The sequence below is a fragment of the Coturnix japonica genome, chromosome 18 (genome assembly GCF_001577835.2).
Source record: "Coturnix japonica isolate 7356 chromosome 18, Coturnix japonica 2.1, whole genome shotgun sequence".
Classification (NCBI taxonomy): domain Eukaryota; kingdom Metazoa; phylum Chordata; class Aves; order Galliformes; family Phasianidae; genus Coturnix; species Coturnix japonica.
The window spans coordinates 6,968,700-6,986,608 of record NC_029533.1 but is presented as its reverse complement, the minus strand read 5'-3'; the positions used below and the strand labels follow the sequence as shown (position 1 = coordinate 6,986,608).

The 17,909-nt window shown below is 37.5% G+C and overlaps 1 protein-coding gene across 4 annotated transcripts in view; it reads left to right on the top strand.

Annotated features, from left to right (window-relative positions):
• HELZ (helicase with zinc finger) overlaps positions 1 to 16,890 on the top strand; it is a 66,007-nt gene extending 49,117 nt beyond the window's left edge. For 3 of the 4 annotated variants that reach the window (XM_015879520.1, XM_015879518.1, XM_015879521.2), the window contains 10 exons: positions 1,244 to 1,448; positions 4,114 to 4,165; positions 4,960 to 5,153; positions 7,483 to 7,693; positions 8,167 to 8,243; positions 8,618 to 9,185; positions 9,575 to 9,815; positions 10,985 to 11,498; positions 13,646 to 13,898; positions 15,759 to 16,890. In XM_015879520.1, coding sequence (XP_015735006.1) covers positions 1,244 to 1,448; positions 4,114 to 4,165; positions 4,960 to 5,153; positions 7,483 to 7,693; positions 8,167 to 8,243; positions 8,618 to 9,185; positions 9,575 to 9,815; positions 10,985 to 11,498; positions 13,646 to 13,898; positions 15,759 to 16,090 — 2,647 coding nt within the window. In that variant the 3' untranslated portion in view covers positions 16,091 to 16,890. The remainder of the gene's footprint in view (positions 1 to 1,243; positions 1,449 to 4,113; positions 4,166 to 4,959; positions 5,154 to 7,482; positions 7,694 to 8,166; positions 8,244 to 8,617; positions 9,186 to 9,574; positions 9,816 to 10,984; positions 11,499 to 13,645; positions 13,899 to 15,758) is intronic. The other variant, XM_015879519.1, reaches the window with a different exon arrangement.
• The last annotated feature ends 1,019 nt before the right edge of the window (positions 16,891 to 17,909 follow it).

Genomic DNA, 17,909 nt, shown 5'->3' with positions numbered 1-17,909 from the left:
GTATGACTCTTTCAAAATACCCTCAGTCAGGAATGCAAGATCTTGTAAAAATACAAGCATAGACTATCAGCAGGGTACCTGTTACCTGAGTTACAGTGTTGGCACTTAAGATATTTGGTCTGCCTTTCTAAGACCAGCAGCTGTTTATACATCTATATGCTGTTCAGAATCATAAAACGAAAAAGATAATTAAGAAACCAGAACAACTGGAGCTTTATTAGGATGTAACTCGAGCTTTGCTTTTAATATGCCATTGTCTCATATCACTGAATAATTGAACATTCACTGTTTGAAAGTAGTGCTGGAGGGGCTCAGGCGTACTGCGAGGAAGATGGTTCTTTTTTAGTACAGCAGGAGTGAAGAAGTCTGAAATCAGTGACATTTCGTTAGGAAAAACAGACCTCAAAAAAGTTTAGAGAGTACTTGAATTTTATAAATATTCTAATACCTGTCAAGATGAGTCAAGACTCTGTAATGATAGTTGTAGAAAGCTTTGTGAAGTATGCCCTGAGTAATCATTACATTTCTGTGTGTTACAACCAGACTAGACAGGGCTGGTATGGCAGACACTCCCTTTAAACTCCAGAGCACTCTGGAAGACAGAGGCAGCAGTATTTTATTCTCTGTTCTTACACCCCAGTACAAGTGTTCCATGTATAGAGAGACTGCTTGGGGCATTTTAAGCAAAGTCTATGGGTCCCTGTGGATTTGTGGTACTCGACAGTAGGTTTGGTGGGTGAATTGATTAATCAGAGGGAGTTCCATCATTAAAGCATCCCAGTGAAATATTTCATTTTGGTTTTAGTCCTTCCTTAAAACTTTGCAAGATATAAATTCATGACGTCTTTTTGACATGTTTTGCAACTGGAAACCCATACGATCCCTATGACTCCTTGAGCTTTTATCACTTATATAAATCAGACACCTTCCAGTGTTTGGTCCTTTAGAAAAAAATTCTGTGTTGGGATCTATTCGTGCTGTTAATATTGTATGTGATATAGACCCAGTGCAGAGTCTGATATGCACAGACAAATCCATATGTCTGTTTTAAGAGACTGGAGAGCTTTGCATTATGCTGTTGGGTTCAGATGGAAGGGTCATGTTGCAAAATTGATGGCTTGATGTGTAAAATGAGCATATGGGAAAGGTAAAAATTGACTTGGTTGTATAAAATCCATTTTCACTTTAACAGCAGCCAGCGAGTCTTACTCCTTTCTATTGTTTCTAAAAATTGTTTCCATAGGAAATTTTGGGAAAGGTTTATTGCCCTATGTCATGAGAATGAAAGTCTCCACGGTATCACATTTGAACAGATCAAAGCTCAGCTGGAAGCTTTGGAGTTAAAGAAAACATACGTGTTGAACCCACTGGCTCCTGAATTTATTCCCCGAGCTCTTCGGCATCAGCATTCGGCGAATACCACCAAACAGCAGCAGTCACCTCCAAAGGTAAACCTTCAACTTTGTCAGGGAGCTGATAGAGAAATCCTGTTGGTGGGAAATGATGTAAAAGGCTTATGGGCAAGTTGTTTTAAAGTGGTATCCAGGCACCCAGATACAAATGCAAATTCTGATGGGATTCTCAGCATTTTCTGAGCATTTTCTACTCTGGACGTAGCAGTAATTTGGGATAGGTAAAGCCTTGTTCCCTTAGTAAAATATATACTGTGGGCCACTGTAGTGTGTTTAGAGCAACAGGTTGATGCAGTCAGTGGCAGGGAACACAAGGAAACAAGCCACGAGCCATTTGATCTGAAAATCACATTTAAAATTCAGGGGCTTATGTGTGAGATAAGTGTCTGATTTCATTAAAAATAACTTGTAAGACAATATAATGCCTGGATTATCTCACTGACAACATCCTCCAGGAGGCCAGACCTCGTGGGCATTAAGAGGGCAGAAAGAGGCAATTACCTCTCAGCAGTTATTTTCTCAGCTCTTTTCATAAAATCATGTGAAAAAAGTGATGAAAACACATTCCTTGCTTTCTTAAGATGATAAAGAACAACGCTGAATTTTTTAGAGCTGTTTGTGATGTAATTAATTCTATTTTAATAGATTTTTGTAGCTTATTTCAAAATGTATTTAGTTAGAATTTATTTAAATTGTCTTTTGAGAGGCAACTAAAATGCAGGCTGCCAGATTTTGTGAGGAATTCTGTTGTACATCAAAGAAGAAATGCACTTTTGTCACAAACTATTGAATTTCATTTAAATTTTTACCATTTTTTTCCCCTAAACTTCAACAATGCAAAACAGAAAGCCTTCCCTTTAACACTCCTTCTTTAAAAAGAGATTTTGTAAGTGAGAACATTTGGCTTCATCATCAACATGCATTACTCCCTGAAACAAACGTCTTTTGGAAGCATCCAGAGATGTGTCAAAACAATTCACTTACAGAAAAACAAAAATTAAGGAATTCTTTAAGCATTCTCATGAATGCTACAGCCTTGAAGGCTCTTTTCTTTCTCTTTTTTAGTGTCACTATGGAGTTATTTGAAAATGCAGGTATGGTAGTCTTGTGAATAGACTCTTATATTTTTTTCTTCCAGTTTGTTAGTAAACTAAGCACATGTGCTGTAGAAATCAGAAGGCGCACTTTGAATCAGCTGGCGCTGTAATTTCAGTTTAAGATCTGAAGCATTTTAACCACCTCTATCATAACTATAATGAAATCTCTTCCCTCTGTGTGCAACTGGCAGCTCACATGTGCAAAACCAGACAAACTATGCAGAGAGTTTTCCAGTGTTACAGAAAATGGCTGTGTTAAAGGATGTATTTCCCTTTGCTGAGGTTGTAAAAGCAGACGGTTTGTAGCTGAGCTCATTTTCAGCCTCAGAAGTGCAGTGTTTAACATACGAAGATGAAAGGCTAAAAACCTAATGCTGATGTGTTTTATACTGAGAAATGAATACAGTGTGTAAGACGCTGTTTTGTGCTGATTTTATGGACATCCATTGCAGTTCAGGGCCATCAGAACTGTTAAAAGAAAAAAAGGAAAAGACAAAGCTCCTTTTCCAACACAGAAATGGTCACAGTTCATTTACCTTCATCCATGTGATATGGTTACATCCTGAAGGCCCTGTTGGACAGGACAGCTATTTAATCAAATGTGTACAATTTACAGTTTTGGTTTTAAAAATATGGCCCCATAAAATAAAAATGTGGAAGGCAGAACAGACATTTGTTGTGCTTCTGCACATCCAGCTTAATGCTAACTGACAGCAGAACAGGTACAAAAAATGCTTTGTTTTAGCCAGGAGTGATTGTTAAAGAATGTAGCTTCTCTAAGGTTTGTTCTAAATTGTCTATTCGCTAAAGGGAACAAGATTCAGATTTCTTTTAAGTACTGTAATATAACGAAAAGTAATTATTACTTTATTTTTCAATAATTCATTTTAAAATGGGGAGGAAATTCAGAGACCAGTTCTTTAATCTAGTTTATGCATGAGTCAACACTGTCAAACAACCTGTCTTGGTACCCTGACTAATTTGCTCAGACTGCTGGAAAACTGCCTAGACTTATCTCCTGGGCAAGAAAAGTTTTGCAGCATCAAAGGGTTTTTACATTTATTTCAAACTAGTGAATGTATTTAAGTCCAGATTAAGTAAGGTATTCCTTTTCCACTAAGTATTTAAGAGCATGCAGATATTTGAATATGTGCTCACAGCTTATGAATATTCACTGCTTACTTGGTGCTGTAAACTCATCATCTCCAGAGGGGTAACTCAGTTCTGTTAGCCTTCTTTTCTAATGTACATTTTGTCAAGGACAGATAGATTCCTTGGGGTACTCTGATTGTCTATTACAGTTCTGGGGTGGGCAGTAACTAAGAGGCAAAGGTGCAGAAGCAGGTATGTGATATGGGGTAGGGAAGCATTTTCTAAGGAAGCTGAGTGAACATTGGCATCAAACTGGTGGCGGCTGCTTTGGCTCCAAGGTTATTGAGCTGGAACCTGGAGAAAAACATGGATTATGCTTCCACTGAGAGCTGCCACTCTGAGGGTGCTGAGGGTTTTGCATTTGATTCGGTTATAACATTCACTTGAAATAAAAGCTAATTTTAATTTTCAGTCTGCAAAGCATTACTATTACTATTTTTTCCCCTTTAAAGGGCAAGGTCCATCATCATAACCAGAATGACCATTTCCCACCTGATGGAATTGGTAAGTATGTGCTATAATAAGGAATTTCTCTGAGCTCGTGTTGAATTGGCTTCAATCAGGTTGATAGTAATTTGATGTGAATGGAATATCTGATCTGCTCTCTATCTGAAAGGCATTTACTTCTTGTATGCACTTGAGAAACAAATCGTACACTGTTAAGTGTACATCAGGTATATCCCAGGTTGTCCTTTTACAGGTATTATATGAATTAACTTTTTAGCTTTATCATAGTATAGATTGTGAACTGTTCAAAAAATAGCTGCTTGACATTCATTATGCAAGATACCATACCAGCAGTGTTCTGACAAGAGGTAGGACATAGTATTGCATGTAATGGTATGTATTTTGAACTTATATTGGACTGTCACATATCCAGATAGTACTGAGCATACTTGCAAGATAGCTTGAAGCAGCTTAAGAGTTTTGTTATTAAAAGGGTGTTAATTTAAAACTTGTCTTCCCTGCTGATGAAAGGAGGATGGCTCTGCTTTGATGCAGTGTCTAGCAGCTACTGTTACTGTCAGCAAATGTAACTGGTTTGGGACCTTCTTTTTGTAACAGTTACCAGTGACCTGTTATTCTGTATTTCAACTTACATTTTCTGTCTCTTCAAATTTCTGAAGTAGGTTACAGGATTTAATATATGATTAATAATTTTTCTCAGTACATCAGTCCTATCCTGTTGCTGTTGCCCATGTGCTTTAACAAGAGAGTTGCTGTTAGTATGAAGAAATAGACATCATGTTCTTTTAGTGTGTATACATGTATCTCTTTTTCTTTGTTTTTTTTTCCAGTTCAGCCCAATCCTTCTGTTCTAATAGGAAATCCTATCCGAGCATATACTCCTCCCCCTCCTCCTCTGGGACCTCACCCCAACCTGGGGAAATCTCCAAGTCCTGTTCAAAGGATAGATCCACACACTGGGACAAGTATTCTATACGTACCTGCTGTCTATGGAGGAAACATGGTCATGTCTGTGCCTTTGCCTGTAAGTATTCATTTCCTTTATTTTTTCCCCCATGCCTCCCTAAGGTTTATTTATGTACAATAAATGAAGTTATTGAATATTAGTTATTGAATATTTTGCTGCATGTTCCAGCACTTCACCTCAAATGTATGTCCTTAGCTGACTCGACAGAGTGGCTGTGCGGAGGGCCACCCAACACAGAGGGCTTAAAACTGTTGTTCCCACAAATAACTCCAGACAACCTAAAAGCAATTTCATGTTAATATAATTTGGCTTATTTTTTTCAGCTACAGACATAGACACGCCACTGGGATTTCTCATCTGACTCAAGATACCTACATGCGAATTAATTGCCTAGTCCAGTTCTTAATCATTGGAGAGATATGGGCAATTCAGAGCAAGCTCCATACTGTTAAAATTGTCTCTTTTGGATGTCTGCAGTGCAAGCTGTCTGAAGTGTAGTGATAAGGAAAATAAGCATAGTGGGATGTTTTCCCCTTCCAGAGCCTCACAGTGCACTCGTTTCCTCTCCCCTTTCGTCATAGCATTTGGGAGCATAGTGAAGATCTGTAATCAGGTCTCTTGAGCTCCACTTTGTATAGAATTTTGCACTGCATCTAAAGCTGGTCTACGAAAGCTCGTGCAAATGAAAGAAGCAGTCTCAGATTTCATTCTAACCTTCATAATGTATTTTGGGAGGAAAACGGGGAGGAAAGAACGGTGGCTGCAGAAAGGATGTTCTGGCATAAAATGTATGCACTGTCTGTAGGATTGGCATGGAATCCACACGTGCATGTGTGTTTAATTCCATTCTGAAGCCTAAGTATTTGCATACATTTTGCTGTTGACTACTTGAGTCTTCTGCTGAAATGTAGGTTATGGTCCCTGTGTAAGGGACTTGCTGGAGAAACTCGAATTTCAGATGCAAGTTTTGAATCAACTGGCAGATTGATTTTTATTTTTTCCTTCTTTTCCTTCACTAGGTCAACTAATTTGCCTTTTTCCTAGCTTGCTGGAAAGCCTGCATTTGATGGATAAACTTAAATGCAACAAGAAGGCGAGCAGCTGTATCTTTGTCAAGCTTGCTCACATTGTATTAATATCAAACCAAGATAATTTGAATATTTTTCTTTTATTGTTCCAAGCTTAATCTACTTTCATGTATTTCCTACTAAAAGAAATGTATTAGAAATAAGTATTTTGAGCTCACCTTCCCTGAGGATGGACTTTTAAAATAATTAAGTGGGAAGACTGAGGTACTAATGAGGATAGCTGCTCTTGAAGAGAAAATTATTGGCCATGATTTGAGATTGTGCAGATGCTGCAGCAGCCCAAAGCTGAAGTTCAAAGTGCATATTTTCAAGGGCAAATACAAATTTTTAAAAAGGAATGGCTTGGAAGTCATTGCACTTGAAAATAACTAAGATCTGAGGTAAAGTGAGTTTATGTTTGTGTAAGATAAAATGATCCCTTTACTTAATTTAAGGCTGTTTCCATGTCTGATGTAAAAACATGGAGAGTTTGGTTGTGTTCTGTCATCAGTAAAAGGATACTTTGTCAGCCTGAGTGTTGATAATTACTTTCCTGGCACTTTCCTCTTACTCATATATCTATTTGCCTTCTTTTAATAAATTCCCTACAGAGCAAGATGGAACTAATTTGATCCCGAGATGCCATCCTTTGCATTCCTTATAGGAATGAAATCTAAAATCTTGTAAAGTTTCCTGACTTTTTTTACATATTTTCAGGAAGTGCATTTTACTTGTAATAAATAGGAAGACAATCTGCAAAGATGTGTCATGTAGAATAGAGTGGTCGTCCATGCAGATAGTGGATTCTGTCAGTAGTCCGGTATGCCCACTCATTCTGTGTTACAAGGTTTACAACACAGGGTGATTAAAGGACCATAAGGAGGTCCTTTAGGTTAAGGAATCCTCTTTCTGTTCCATCCCAGAAGTGCAGCCCAATCTCTCTTCAGCTACCAGGAGGAAGAGCTTTGTTTTACTGAACCCAACGTTAATTTACCAAGAGAAAAATTGAATATAATAATTATTAAAATGTAATTTGTCCATCAACCTTTTCTGTTTTAATCTCGGCACCACTGAAGCTGGAATGGATTTCAGTACAATAATTTGTACAACGGATAGTCCTCTGAAACCTTTCTGTTCCTTGCCACTAGACTATCATTGTTGCTCTCCCTTTCAGTGTTACCTGTAGCTGTGTGCTAGTGTGCCAGGCCACCTGATGCATGGAAAGCTGCTTTTTACTGATGTCATATAAATATGCTTGTAACATTACTTCCTTTAATGTACCTTAACAGGTTGCTTTCTTTATTTTTTTGACTATATAGGTACCATGGACGGGGTATCAGGGTAGGTTTGCAGTTGACCCTCGAATCATTACACATCAAGCAGCTATGGCATATAATATGAACCTGTTACAGGCACATGGGCGTGGGTCTCCTATACCTTATGGCTTGGGACATCATTCACCAGTTAGTATAGGACAGCAGCAACAGCTTCAGCATCCAGACAAGGAGCAACATGAGCAAAGTCGAAATGGTGAGTTGTTGAAATTCCATTGTAAATTAGTTTTGTTTTGAGTAAGTTTGTAACTTAAGCTGGGTATTGTGGAAAGGATTTCTTTCTTTCTTTCTGCCTTTTAAGTGCAACTGAGGAATATGAAGAGTTAGGGAAACAATTGATGTTTTGCCAGTGTAAATAGAATAACTCAAATATTGTGGCATACAGAAGAGGAAGCAGTCAGAACTTGTCGAGGGAAAAAAGAGGTGGGAAGATCTGTTTCTGTTCTGCAGTCCAATGATAACTGCAAATAACATCAGCATCAGTTAAGTTGGAAGAACTACTTATTGATGATTAATGAAGAAAGCACAGAGATTAGCGGAGAATTTATTTGGGTAAATTGAATTACATTTCTGTGATACTGTAAATGCAATACTAATAACTCTAAATCTTGCTGCATCTGGAATACAAACTTCCATTAACTAGTTACTATGTTTCATAAATGTTTTTAGGTAAAAGTGAAGGCACTGCTGGACCTGAAATCAATAAAATTCGGACACCTGAGAAGAAACCTGTAGAATCTAAGCAGGTTGGTTTGCTGTGATCTCTTTTAATAGTCCCATTTTTTTCTAGATGCTGTTTTTTTGTTTTTGTGCAAAGAGTCTGTTTGTCTCTTTCTGACCTCTTCATATCGTTATTTTTCAATAATTGGAATAGTGACAGAAGAATTAGTTACCTTCATTTGAGAGGGAAAAAGACTTTAAATTCATTAGAGAACAGCAAGGAATTAAATTGATGGCTAGATATGTCTACTGTGTAATGAAGAATATATTTGCTATTCCCCTCCCATTATATTGTTGAAGTCTTACAGTCTTTATTCATTGTTAAATGGCTTTATGCATTGCTGACATTCCCTTGTTTATTAGGTATGTTTTCTTAGTTTTTCTTATTCTCTTTTTCTAGGTTGACATAGATACAAATTCTCAGACTAGAAGCCCGGAATCACGTTCCAATGTTGCTTACCCTAATGCTAAATTTCATCGTAAAGATAATCTTAACCCCAGGCAGCTGAACCTACATCTCACCCCACCCCACTCGCAGTATGCAGTTCCCAATCGCCACTTCCAGCACCTGTCCCAGATCCCAAGGCAGCCATATCCTCTGCAACAGCAGCAAAACCTTTTAAGTCAACAACAAAATCATTTGCCTGAACAACAAAACCAAATGCCACCACAGCAAAGCCAGGTAGTTCAGCAGCATAATCATTTGAACCAACAGCCTCCACAACCTTCGCAGCTTTCCCCTGCTTACCAGGCAGGCCCCAGCCAATCTTTTTTTAATAACCCAGTTCCCCACCGACCACATTCTCCTGCTGTAGATGCTGTGATTTCAGAACAACACCCCCCACCTATGTTACAAGAAGTCAGTAATCCTTTGAGGCCTATTGCACAGCACAACCCTGTTCTGCCAACCCACTTGAACAACTTCATTGAAGAGAATCCATCAGGAATGCCCCTAGGGGACACTTTAGGTAGGTGACTTTTCTTTATTTAAATTCGGTGTTCAATTATAACTACATTGAAGTGAAAATGAAGGAGTTATTTACCTTTCCAGGCATATTGCTCTGAATTGGGTCATTGTTGGGTTAGTTTCCATAAGTAATGTCATTGAGCATAATTTGCTGCTTAAGGCATGTTTGAATATTCAGCCCTTTATTAGAAGATTCATGTTTATATGATTTTCCGTATAATTTAAATAAGCAGGTTATACACTGCATTGCAGTTAGTTGACAATAGGCCTTGAAATATGCTGTATAAAAAGTATTTTTTTTCCTGACATAAAAATCTTTTTTCTTTTTTTTCTCTTAAAAAATAAAAAGGGGGGCATTAGATAAATTTTTTTTTAAAACTATTTTTATAGATCGTATGCATGGAAATGTAGCTTTGGAAACAATAAGGCAGCAGCAACAAGCCAGGTTACAGCAATGGAATGAACATAATGCCTATCTCAGTCAAGGCACAATTCCATATCAACACCATCACCATCCTCATCTACCACATCTTCCTCAGCAACCAATTGGATTGCATCAACAGCAGCAAGTTAGGGCAAACTGGAAACTTGCCAGTAATACAGAAGATGAAACAGAGGCAACATATTCAAGGTATTTGTTTACTGAGTCATCAGAGCTTGTATAAAATTGAGCAGTAGGCACCTATCTGTAACACTGTGATCTGGTACAAGGCACTAAAAGGTATTGTGTTTTGCTGCTGTTATTATGAAGGTTAAAATAGTTGGCAGGCTGACTCGCACCTGTGCTTTTGTTATATGTTATGCTTTATTCTGTTTATTGGATTGTAATGAAGCTGTAGTGCTTTTTTTTATTTGTCACTAAAACTAGTGAAGAAAATACGTTTATGGAGTATCTCAGTGTTGTATTTATAGAGCAAGTATGGCAAGAGGGTAAGGCCCCTGTGCTTATACAAGTGGTATTGGAGTGTAGTTAAGGCCTGCTAAGTTGCAAATTCTTCAGATTGAATTGGTCTTAAAAACTTCAGACTTCTGTGCTTGAAAAAACCAAACCCCTGCCCACAGCTCTTCTCCCCAGTCAAATCCAAACTTCTCTTCCTTTTTAAAAAGCCTTTGCTTTTAAAGAGGATTAAACAAAATGTGCTTATTCTTGAGATGCTGCATTAAGGGGCAAGAAAGAAAGCTGTTGAACATAAGCAAAAAAAATAAAATAGTTCCTGTGGCCACCAGCTTTAATCACATATATTGTAAAGGCCAGATTTTTCAATTGCCTCTGTTTACTGTCATCTCCCACTGAGCTTTATTTTCCATCTGGTTTGTTAGAGCCATGGTAAAGCCTGTAAATGCTCTCTTACCCGACTCTATAAAGTGCTGAATTGTATAATCCCCCACCTTTTAAAGAAGTTTGGAAATGCACAAGTGAGGGAAATCCCCAGTTGTTGTGGTTTTTACCTTTTAAAGAGTTAAAATTTTCCTTTAACTGTGTGAAGGCTTTTGTATAATAAAGCAGGAAATCCTTACTTTGGTTGTCTCCTAAGAGATAACAAAAACTTGATTCTTCTGACTGAAAAGGAAATCTCAAGAGTTATTAAAACTTTGAGATGCTTCAGGTGGGTATTTCATCCAGTTAATCCTCTTGTGCCTAATTTCTGATTGCTCACAGTCATATCTTTTGAAGTTAGGGTCAGCTCAAAGATGAGTGTATTTAAATCCAGTGTTTTGTGCTTTGAGTTTTCTCAGTCTCAAAGAGTGGGATTTTAGAAAAAAACACCTTTTCTTGATACGTTTATTCTGTCAATACAGATTCCAGGATTTGCTCAGAGAACTGTCACACCGTGATCAAAGTGAAAATCGGGACTTAGCTGAAATGCCACCCCCTCAGTCAAGACTGTTGCAATATAGACAAGTTCAGACCAGAAGCCCACCAGCACTCCCTTCTCCTTCCTGCAACTCTAATCACAGTGGTCACTTTCCTAACTTCACTGAAAACAACAGAGACATTGAAATCCCCAGTAACCCAGCATTTCAGCAGCATTTACCCCAAATATACAATCCCCCTTTCTCAATGCCATCTGAACACATAACCCCATCTCCCTTGAAATACCTGCAACCTGATGGATCGTGGACTTATGCTAACCTACAGCAGAATCACCTAATGGGGCAGGGCTTTCATTATGGTATACCTCCATTGCCCCATAGGTCACAACAAAACCCTTTTATACAAATACAGAATCATCAGCATGCAGTCGGTCAGGAGCCATTTCATCCACTCACATCTCGAGCAGTATCTGCTTCTTCGCTCCACAGCTTAGAAGAGGTAGGCATTTTTGTCTGCTTATGCAATTGTTGTGTCGTTTTAATATCAGGTTATATTTTGAAATGGTCATGAATGGAAAAAATGCCTCATGTTTTAAAAGCTTCACACTAGGGATTTCTTTGAGATCAAATTTTCTTTAAGTCTTCTGTTTTACCCTTTGTGTATTTGTGGTTCTCCTCGCTGCAGGTATAAAGTTTTCTCTGCTTAATGGGAGGTCTTTGGCTTTCTGAAGGTTACCAGAGGGAGAGAGGGGTAGTGTTTTTTTGGTGGCTTTTTTTTCTTTCCCTATTGTTGCTCAGTTATCTACAGTCATTTGTCTGTCATTTGTTTTCACCTCAGGTGAAAACCCATGAAATGATTCTCTGGCAGGTCAGCATGGATCAGCTGGCCAGTTGGCTTACTGCTAAATTGAACGTGTGTGTTTTCATACTAATTTGAGACCAGAAACAGTGCTTTTTTTTTAATTTATTTTTATAAACATGGTATAAAGTTTGATTTAATAAATCCCACCTGACCTGAATTAATTCTGTCAAAACCATTTTGTGTATTTTGGGCACTTGGTGTTGCATGTCAATGCAGAGATATCCAGCTGTGTAGCACAAATCTGGGTCCAGCACAGACCTACTACCAAAAACCGTGTCTGAGAAGAATAACTAAAATTGAAGTTCGGTGCATTTTACTAATTTTTGTCTTCTGCAGATGCACAGAGGTTAATGTAGTCCTCTGGCCCAGCTACAGCTGCAATAAGATTCGGATTTATAGGCATTTAGAAATTCTTTGTCTCAGTCCATTAAGCTGTATCACCTTGTATAAAATCTAATACTTTGTGACAGCATTTAATGCCATCAGTGCAGCGGGACATAAGAACAATGGCACTTCAGCAGTAAACTATTAAATATTCCCACAGAGTTTGTGACAGCTCCTGCTATCTGAAGACAAATAGGTTGAGTTTTTATGTAATCAGAGCAAATTCATTTTATTTCTTATTTCTTTCTCATTTCTTCTTCCTTTGAAAATATGTGACAGAAATGCAAAGTGTTATAAAGGTGTTACAAGACAGGACTTGCTTGTACAGTTTTCAGGAGGGCTTGAAAGCTTTTCACGTGTATAGTTAAGCCACGTTTGAACATATCAAAGGGAATAGAATCATAGAATCATTGAGGTTGGAAAAGTCCTGGCTTGTGTTCAGCCAAGTGCTGACCAACACCGCCAGGTCTTTTGCTGACAGGCAACTTTCAAGCTGCTACACTTTGATAACTTCCCAATCACTTACCAAAATATGAAATTGAGCATTGAACTTAATAAAAGGAAGGGCTTTTGGCTTTATCCCAGGCTATAACTTACAAATTTCGTTTCTACTGATATCTAAATGCTACTTCCGTGATATATTGTGGTTTAGTAGTTGTGATAGGAATGCTCTAGTTTTTCCTGTTTTGTGCATTGCAAGCAAGTTATTTGATACTTCTGAGCTCATTGTTTTTGGTGTAGACTAGTGGGTCTTTAAATCTTGAAGCCAACAAGTTAATGGAGGTTCTGCCATTTTCGTTTACGTGATCGTGAGGATTTGTGGAAGCAAGTAGTAGTTCCTGTGGTTTCAGATAAAAATCAGTTCTTTGCATTATTTTTCTTGAAGTCGTGCACTTGTCCAGAGCCTTCATTCTGTGTATGTGTGTGTGCATGAAATCGAGTGTACATCTGTGTTTTATTAAACTCTGGACCTTGGAATTGACTTTTCTCTTGCTCTCATTTGTTTTTGTGCTTCCTTTCTATCTTGTGTAAATGCTGGGTGTCTTTCTCATCATTCTGTGACACATTTCCTGTGTAGGAGTGTAAGATATAAGGGTTGATTTAAAAAAAAATAATAATAAAAAAGAAGGAATCTTAGTTAAAGCACTTTACACATCCTCCATCTGTTTTGTGTGGTTAAAGTACATCATCTGTGTACTTACATGCAACATATATTATACAACATATTTGAAATGCACTAGTTATTTTTCCTAAATATGCTTCTTTTATTTTAAGACATGGAATGGAAAAAAAAAATAAATAAAAAATTGGAATGGAAAAATGGCATTTGCTACATAAAGTTGAATAGAAGGACCAAAAGGTCTTTTTTTATAAATTGTTTTTCTCTTTTGTCTTTGCAGTATGAACCGAGAGGACCAGGCAGGCCGTTGTACCAAAGAAGAATTTCCTCTAGTTCAGTCCAGGCTTGTTCTGAAGAATTAAGCACTCCTCAAGACAGTCTTGGTCAGTGTAAAGAGCTTCAGGACCACAGTAATCAGTCATCCTTCAACTATTCATCACCTGAGTTGTGGGTCAACTCCTCCTCATCTGCCCCGTACCCAAACATTCCATGCAATGGAGCCAACAGAGCAGTTCCACATCGGGAGTTGTTAGGTAGGTACAGACTCAATCTTCGCTTGTCTCTCTGCTCCATTAGATAGACTATTGAAGTTAAGTTCTTTTGTGCTGGGTTTGGAGGTTCAAACTTGGGGCACATCCACATCCTTCAGGTTCTTCATACATTTAATGGATAATTAAAGAACTGAATGCATGATATTATGCCTTATCAAGGGTGGTGTCCAGTTCTGGCATACAGTAAACTCTGGGGTCACTGGTAGGAATTGCTTAGGAACCCTAGTGTGATTATGTTGGGATCTGTTGATACCACCTTTTCTTGCTTTAATGTACAGATGACGAAAGCATTAATGAGTAAAATCCTCAGTGGAAATACCTATAAGTGTGAAGTGGCTTACCTGCATATTTGCTGTCCAGTAATAAATACTAAAGTAAGGGGACAGGTTTTGACTGGTACCTGCATTTCCTATGAATGTGTTCTCTGTTCTGGTTAAGCATGGTTTCTGTTTTGTAGATATATCCATATACAGTGTTGTCCTGACCCTAACCCTGTATTTAACAGTTCATGGAAACTGCTGTGCTTTTCTGCATTTGCAGCTCTCTATGATGATAATATTTACAGGCCAAGTGGGTTTTGTCGTGCTGAAAGTTAATGAGTAGTAACTTCAGCGTTTCTGGTGTTTTTATATCCATGAGATAAAATATCTACAAGAATGAGAAGCTATGAACTGGTCCTGTGTCTGTATTCATGTATGGGAGTGAGCTTTTGTGACACCAGGCAGTTCAAGGACTTATGTACAACAGAAATGGTTATGGCTCAGCTATTCAGTTACATATAGCTTATCTGAAGGGGTATTTTGCTGGTGTTCTGTGGGTGTGATGTTGTTCTGTAGATATGCTGTTGTTTATTTGCTGTTCTTTTTTAGTTTTGTTTTGAATCATAGCAACCTTAGTAAAAATGTTCTGCTTGTGTTCTTTCCCCATTATTCTTCTAAGGTATTTTTGAGTACTTCATCAGAAACAAAAGGTTGAGAGCAATCCTTCCAGTGAGAAACAGAACTGTGCACGTCTGATTTTGTACTCATTTGATCATACATTCTTGTGTGTGCACTTCAACATAACTTTATGAATTTAAAGATGTAAATAATTACAGATTATATCAGTTCCTCAACTGCTGAGCTATTTTATCTGTAATAAATACCTGCATTTCAGAGTAGTTTCTTTAGCTGTGTGAGACAGCAGAATTCCCCTGACAAAATTAAGATGCTTCATTAAGATTCAGGAAATCCACTTGAAGGCAGTTTTATGCCTATGGTTTAAGGAACTGTTTTTTCTTGTAGTACAGAAGTTGTTAAACGTGGAGCAAGAACGCATCAATCAGTGGAAATGCATTTAGTCAAAAATATCATTAAGTTGGGTGGCATTCGGAAGGCCGAGCTGCTGCTTGAGAATGCATTATATGTGGTGCTGCAGATTGTAATGTGAGCCTTTTATGGTGTAAACCGAGAGAAATGAAATGCTCTTTATGCTGTCTCAGTGGATGAAGTGTCTAAATTAGGGTATATTCCATTCTGACGCAGCTTACTTCCCATCTGTGCAGAATTGCAGGTTCACTGTTACCAACTCTGTCGGTAGGTGTGCATGGAGAATATGCTCAATGATGTCAGTCTAATTAGCATTGCTGACAAGGCCATACAAGGGCCGGTAGCTGGGAGTGCAGCTAGGTAACTTAAGAAGAAATTTCCCTGGACAAAGAGGGACTAAACAGAGAAAATTGGTTGTGAGGAAGGTTACTGATAGAAGTGGTTTCTATATCCCTCTGTACCCCTTTGAGCTTCCTGGGAGAGGATTTCTGAAGTCTGCTGTTCACTTGACGGACTCTGCTTTCTCTTTTCCCAGCTCCGCTGAAAACAGTCAAGCCCCCAGAGGAGCACCTGAAGGCTGAAAACATACAACTCTCCAATTCCTTCAACTACAGCGTGCTGCAGCATCTCGGCCAGTTCCCACCTCTCATGCCCAACAAGCAGATCATGGAATCCAACAGCACCAGCCAGCAGAACGCTGGTGGGAGCAAACCTGTCATGTCCTACGCAAGTGCTCTGCGGGCGCCTCCGAAGCCCAAACCTCCTCCTGAGCAGACAAAAAAGAATAGTGACCCTTTGTCTTTGTTTCAGGAACTTAGCCTAGGTAGTTCATCAGGTAGCAATGGCTTTTACTCCTATTTTAAATAATCAGATTATTTTTTTTAGAGAGAACTTAATTTTTATTTGTGTCAGTAGATCTAAGATAGTTGGGGCTTCACCTGTAGTTGCAAATATTCCCTTTGTTTATATTAGTAAATATATCCTCACCTAATTGCTTTGCTGCTAGACTTGCAACTAATTTTTTTTTTTTTTTTAATTGTATTCCATTTATTTTGGCATTTTTTTGATTGTGGGTCGTTTTTGTTGTTTTGTTGGTTTTTTTTTCCTTTTTTTTTTTTTTTTGGAGCATTTTCTGTAGGAAAACACCACAGGTTATTTTTTAATTTGTGTAACGTTGATGAGGTGTTTGTTGCATTAAACTAGCAGCTGAGAAGCTTACCTGGAAAACTATTAAAAAAAAAAAAAAAAAAAAAAAAAGGAAAAAAAAAAGGAAAAAAGAAAAAAAGAGAAAAAAAAAGGAAAAAAAAGAAAAAAGGAAAAAAAAAAGTTTGTCTAAATTGTATTTAAAAAGATTGTAAGTAGCATTTACATTTATTCAATAACATTAGCATACTATGCTGGATTTCTGTACCAGAAATGGCCAGTTAATGTAAAAATGTATGTTATTTCTGCTTAAATTCATTTAATTTTTTTTAATAAAGATGCAGCATCTTCTAAATACTTTCAGTTTTATCAGCTTTTTTGTGAAGGGATGCTGCATTCTCAGACTTTTATAGTTTTAGATTCTGTATGATGTGGTCTTGTATTTTCCATTCACTGTAGGGTAAAGTAAAGGCATTCTTTGCAGACACCGATGCCATTGTTTGGAAGCATTCAGATATAAAAAAGAAAAAAAAAAAGAAAAAAAAAAAAGTGTTGGTATATTGAAAAAAAATAAAAAAATAAAAAATAAAACAGCAACAACAACAACAAAAAAAAAAAACAACAAAAAAATGGAAACAAAACCAAAAAACCCAAAAAAAAAAGACAAAAAACAAAAAACAAAAACATGACATTTTATTTTTGGACAAGCCGGTAATATAAGCTTGTTTGAAAAGTTAATTTGATAGGTTTTTTAAATGAATCATGAAGCCGAAAAGAAATTTTTAGGTATGTTGGTGCTTAGTAGATTTAATAACTATTTTAAAAGAAACAAATTGCGTGAATTTAGTAAAAGATTTCTTTTGTTTAATTTTTTTTTCCATTATGCATGTGTAAATGTTTGTAATCTGGCTTTTTCCTCCCCCTTCTCCAGTGGTATCAAGGATTGTGCCGCTTTAATTCTTTTTTTTTTTTTTTTTTTTCCAGTAAAACTTTTGGTACATGATTTGATGTTTACATTAAAATGTGACATTATACAAGGAAATTCAGATATTTTGCTAACTGTTTTGTTTGAGGAACGTCATTAAAGAAGAGATTTAATGTTTGTCAAAGCTGTATCCAAATTAATCCAAATCTTGTGGGGGTAAGAATGGGATCCAGGTTGTTCATCCTGTGCGCCAGCCTGGCCCTTCAGGAGTACAAACTGAAGGGAAAGGAAAAATCCAATGAAAAATCATAATTAAAATTGAATATTGAAAGAAAAAAAAAAAAGAAACAAGTGTGAATGATAACGCAGAAGATCAACTTTGTGGGTAAAGATTTCTGGTCTTGCACACTGTTCATACTTCTGGCTGGGGTGTTTCTTTAGATAAGCAGTTCCTTCTTTTACACTTGAAGAATTAACTCCAAACCTGGGAAACGTTGAATTTTGACTGAGCTGGGTTTCTTTGCGGTGTTCCTCTGCTTTATTACACACAGGAATTAAACTGGTAGAGCTGTGTGGAGGTGATGCCGGGTTTTCCAGCTGTCCGTGGGACGCCGTGTG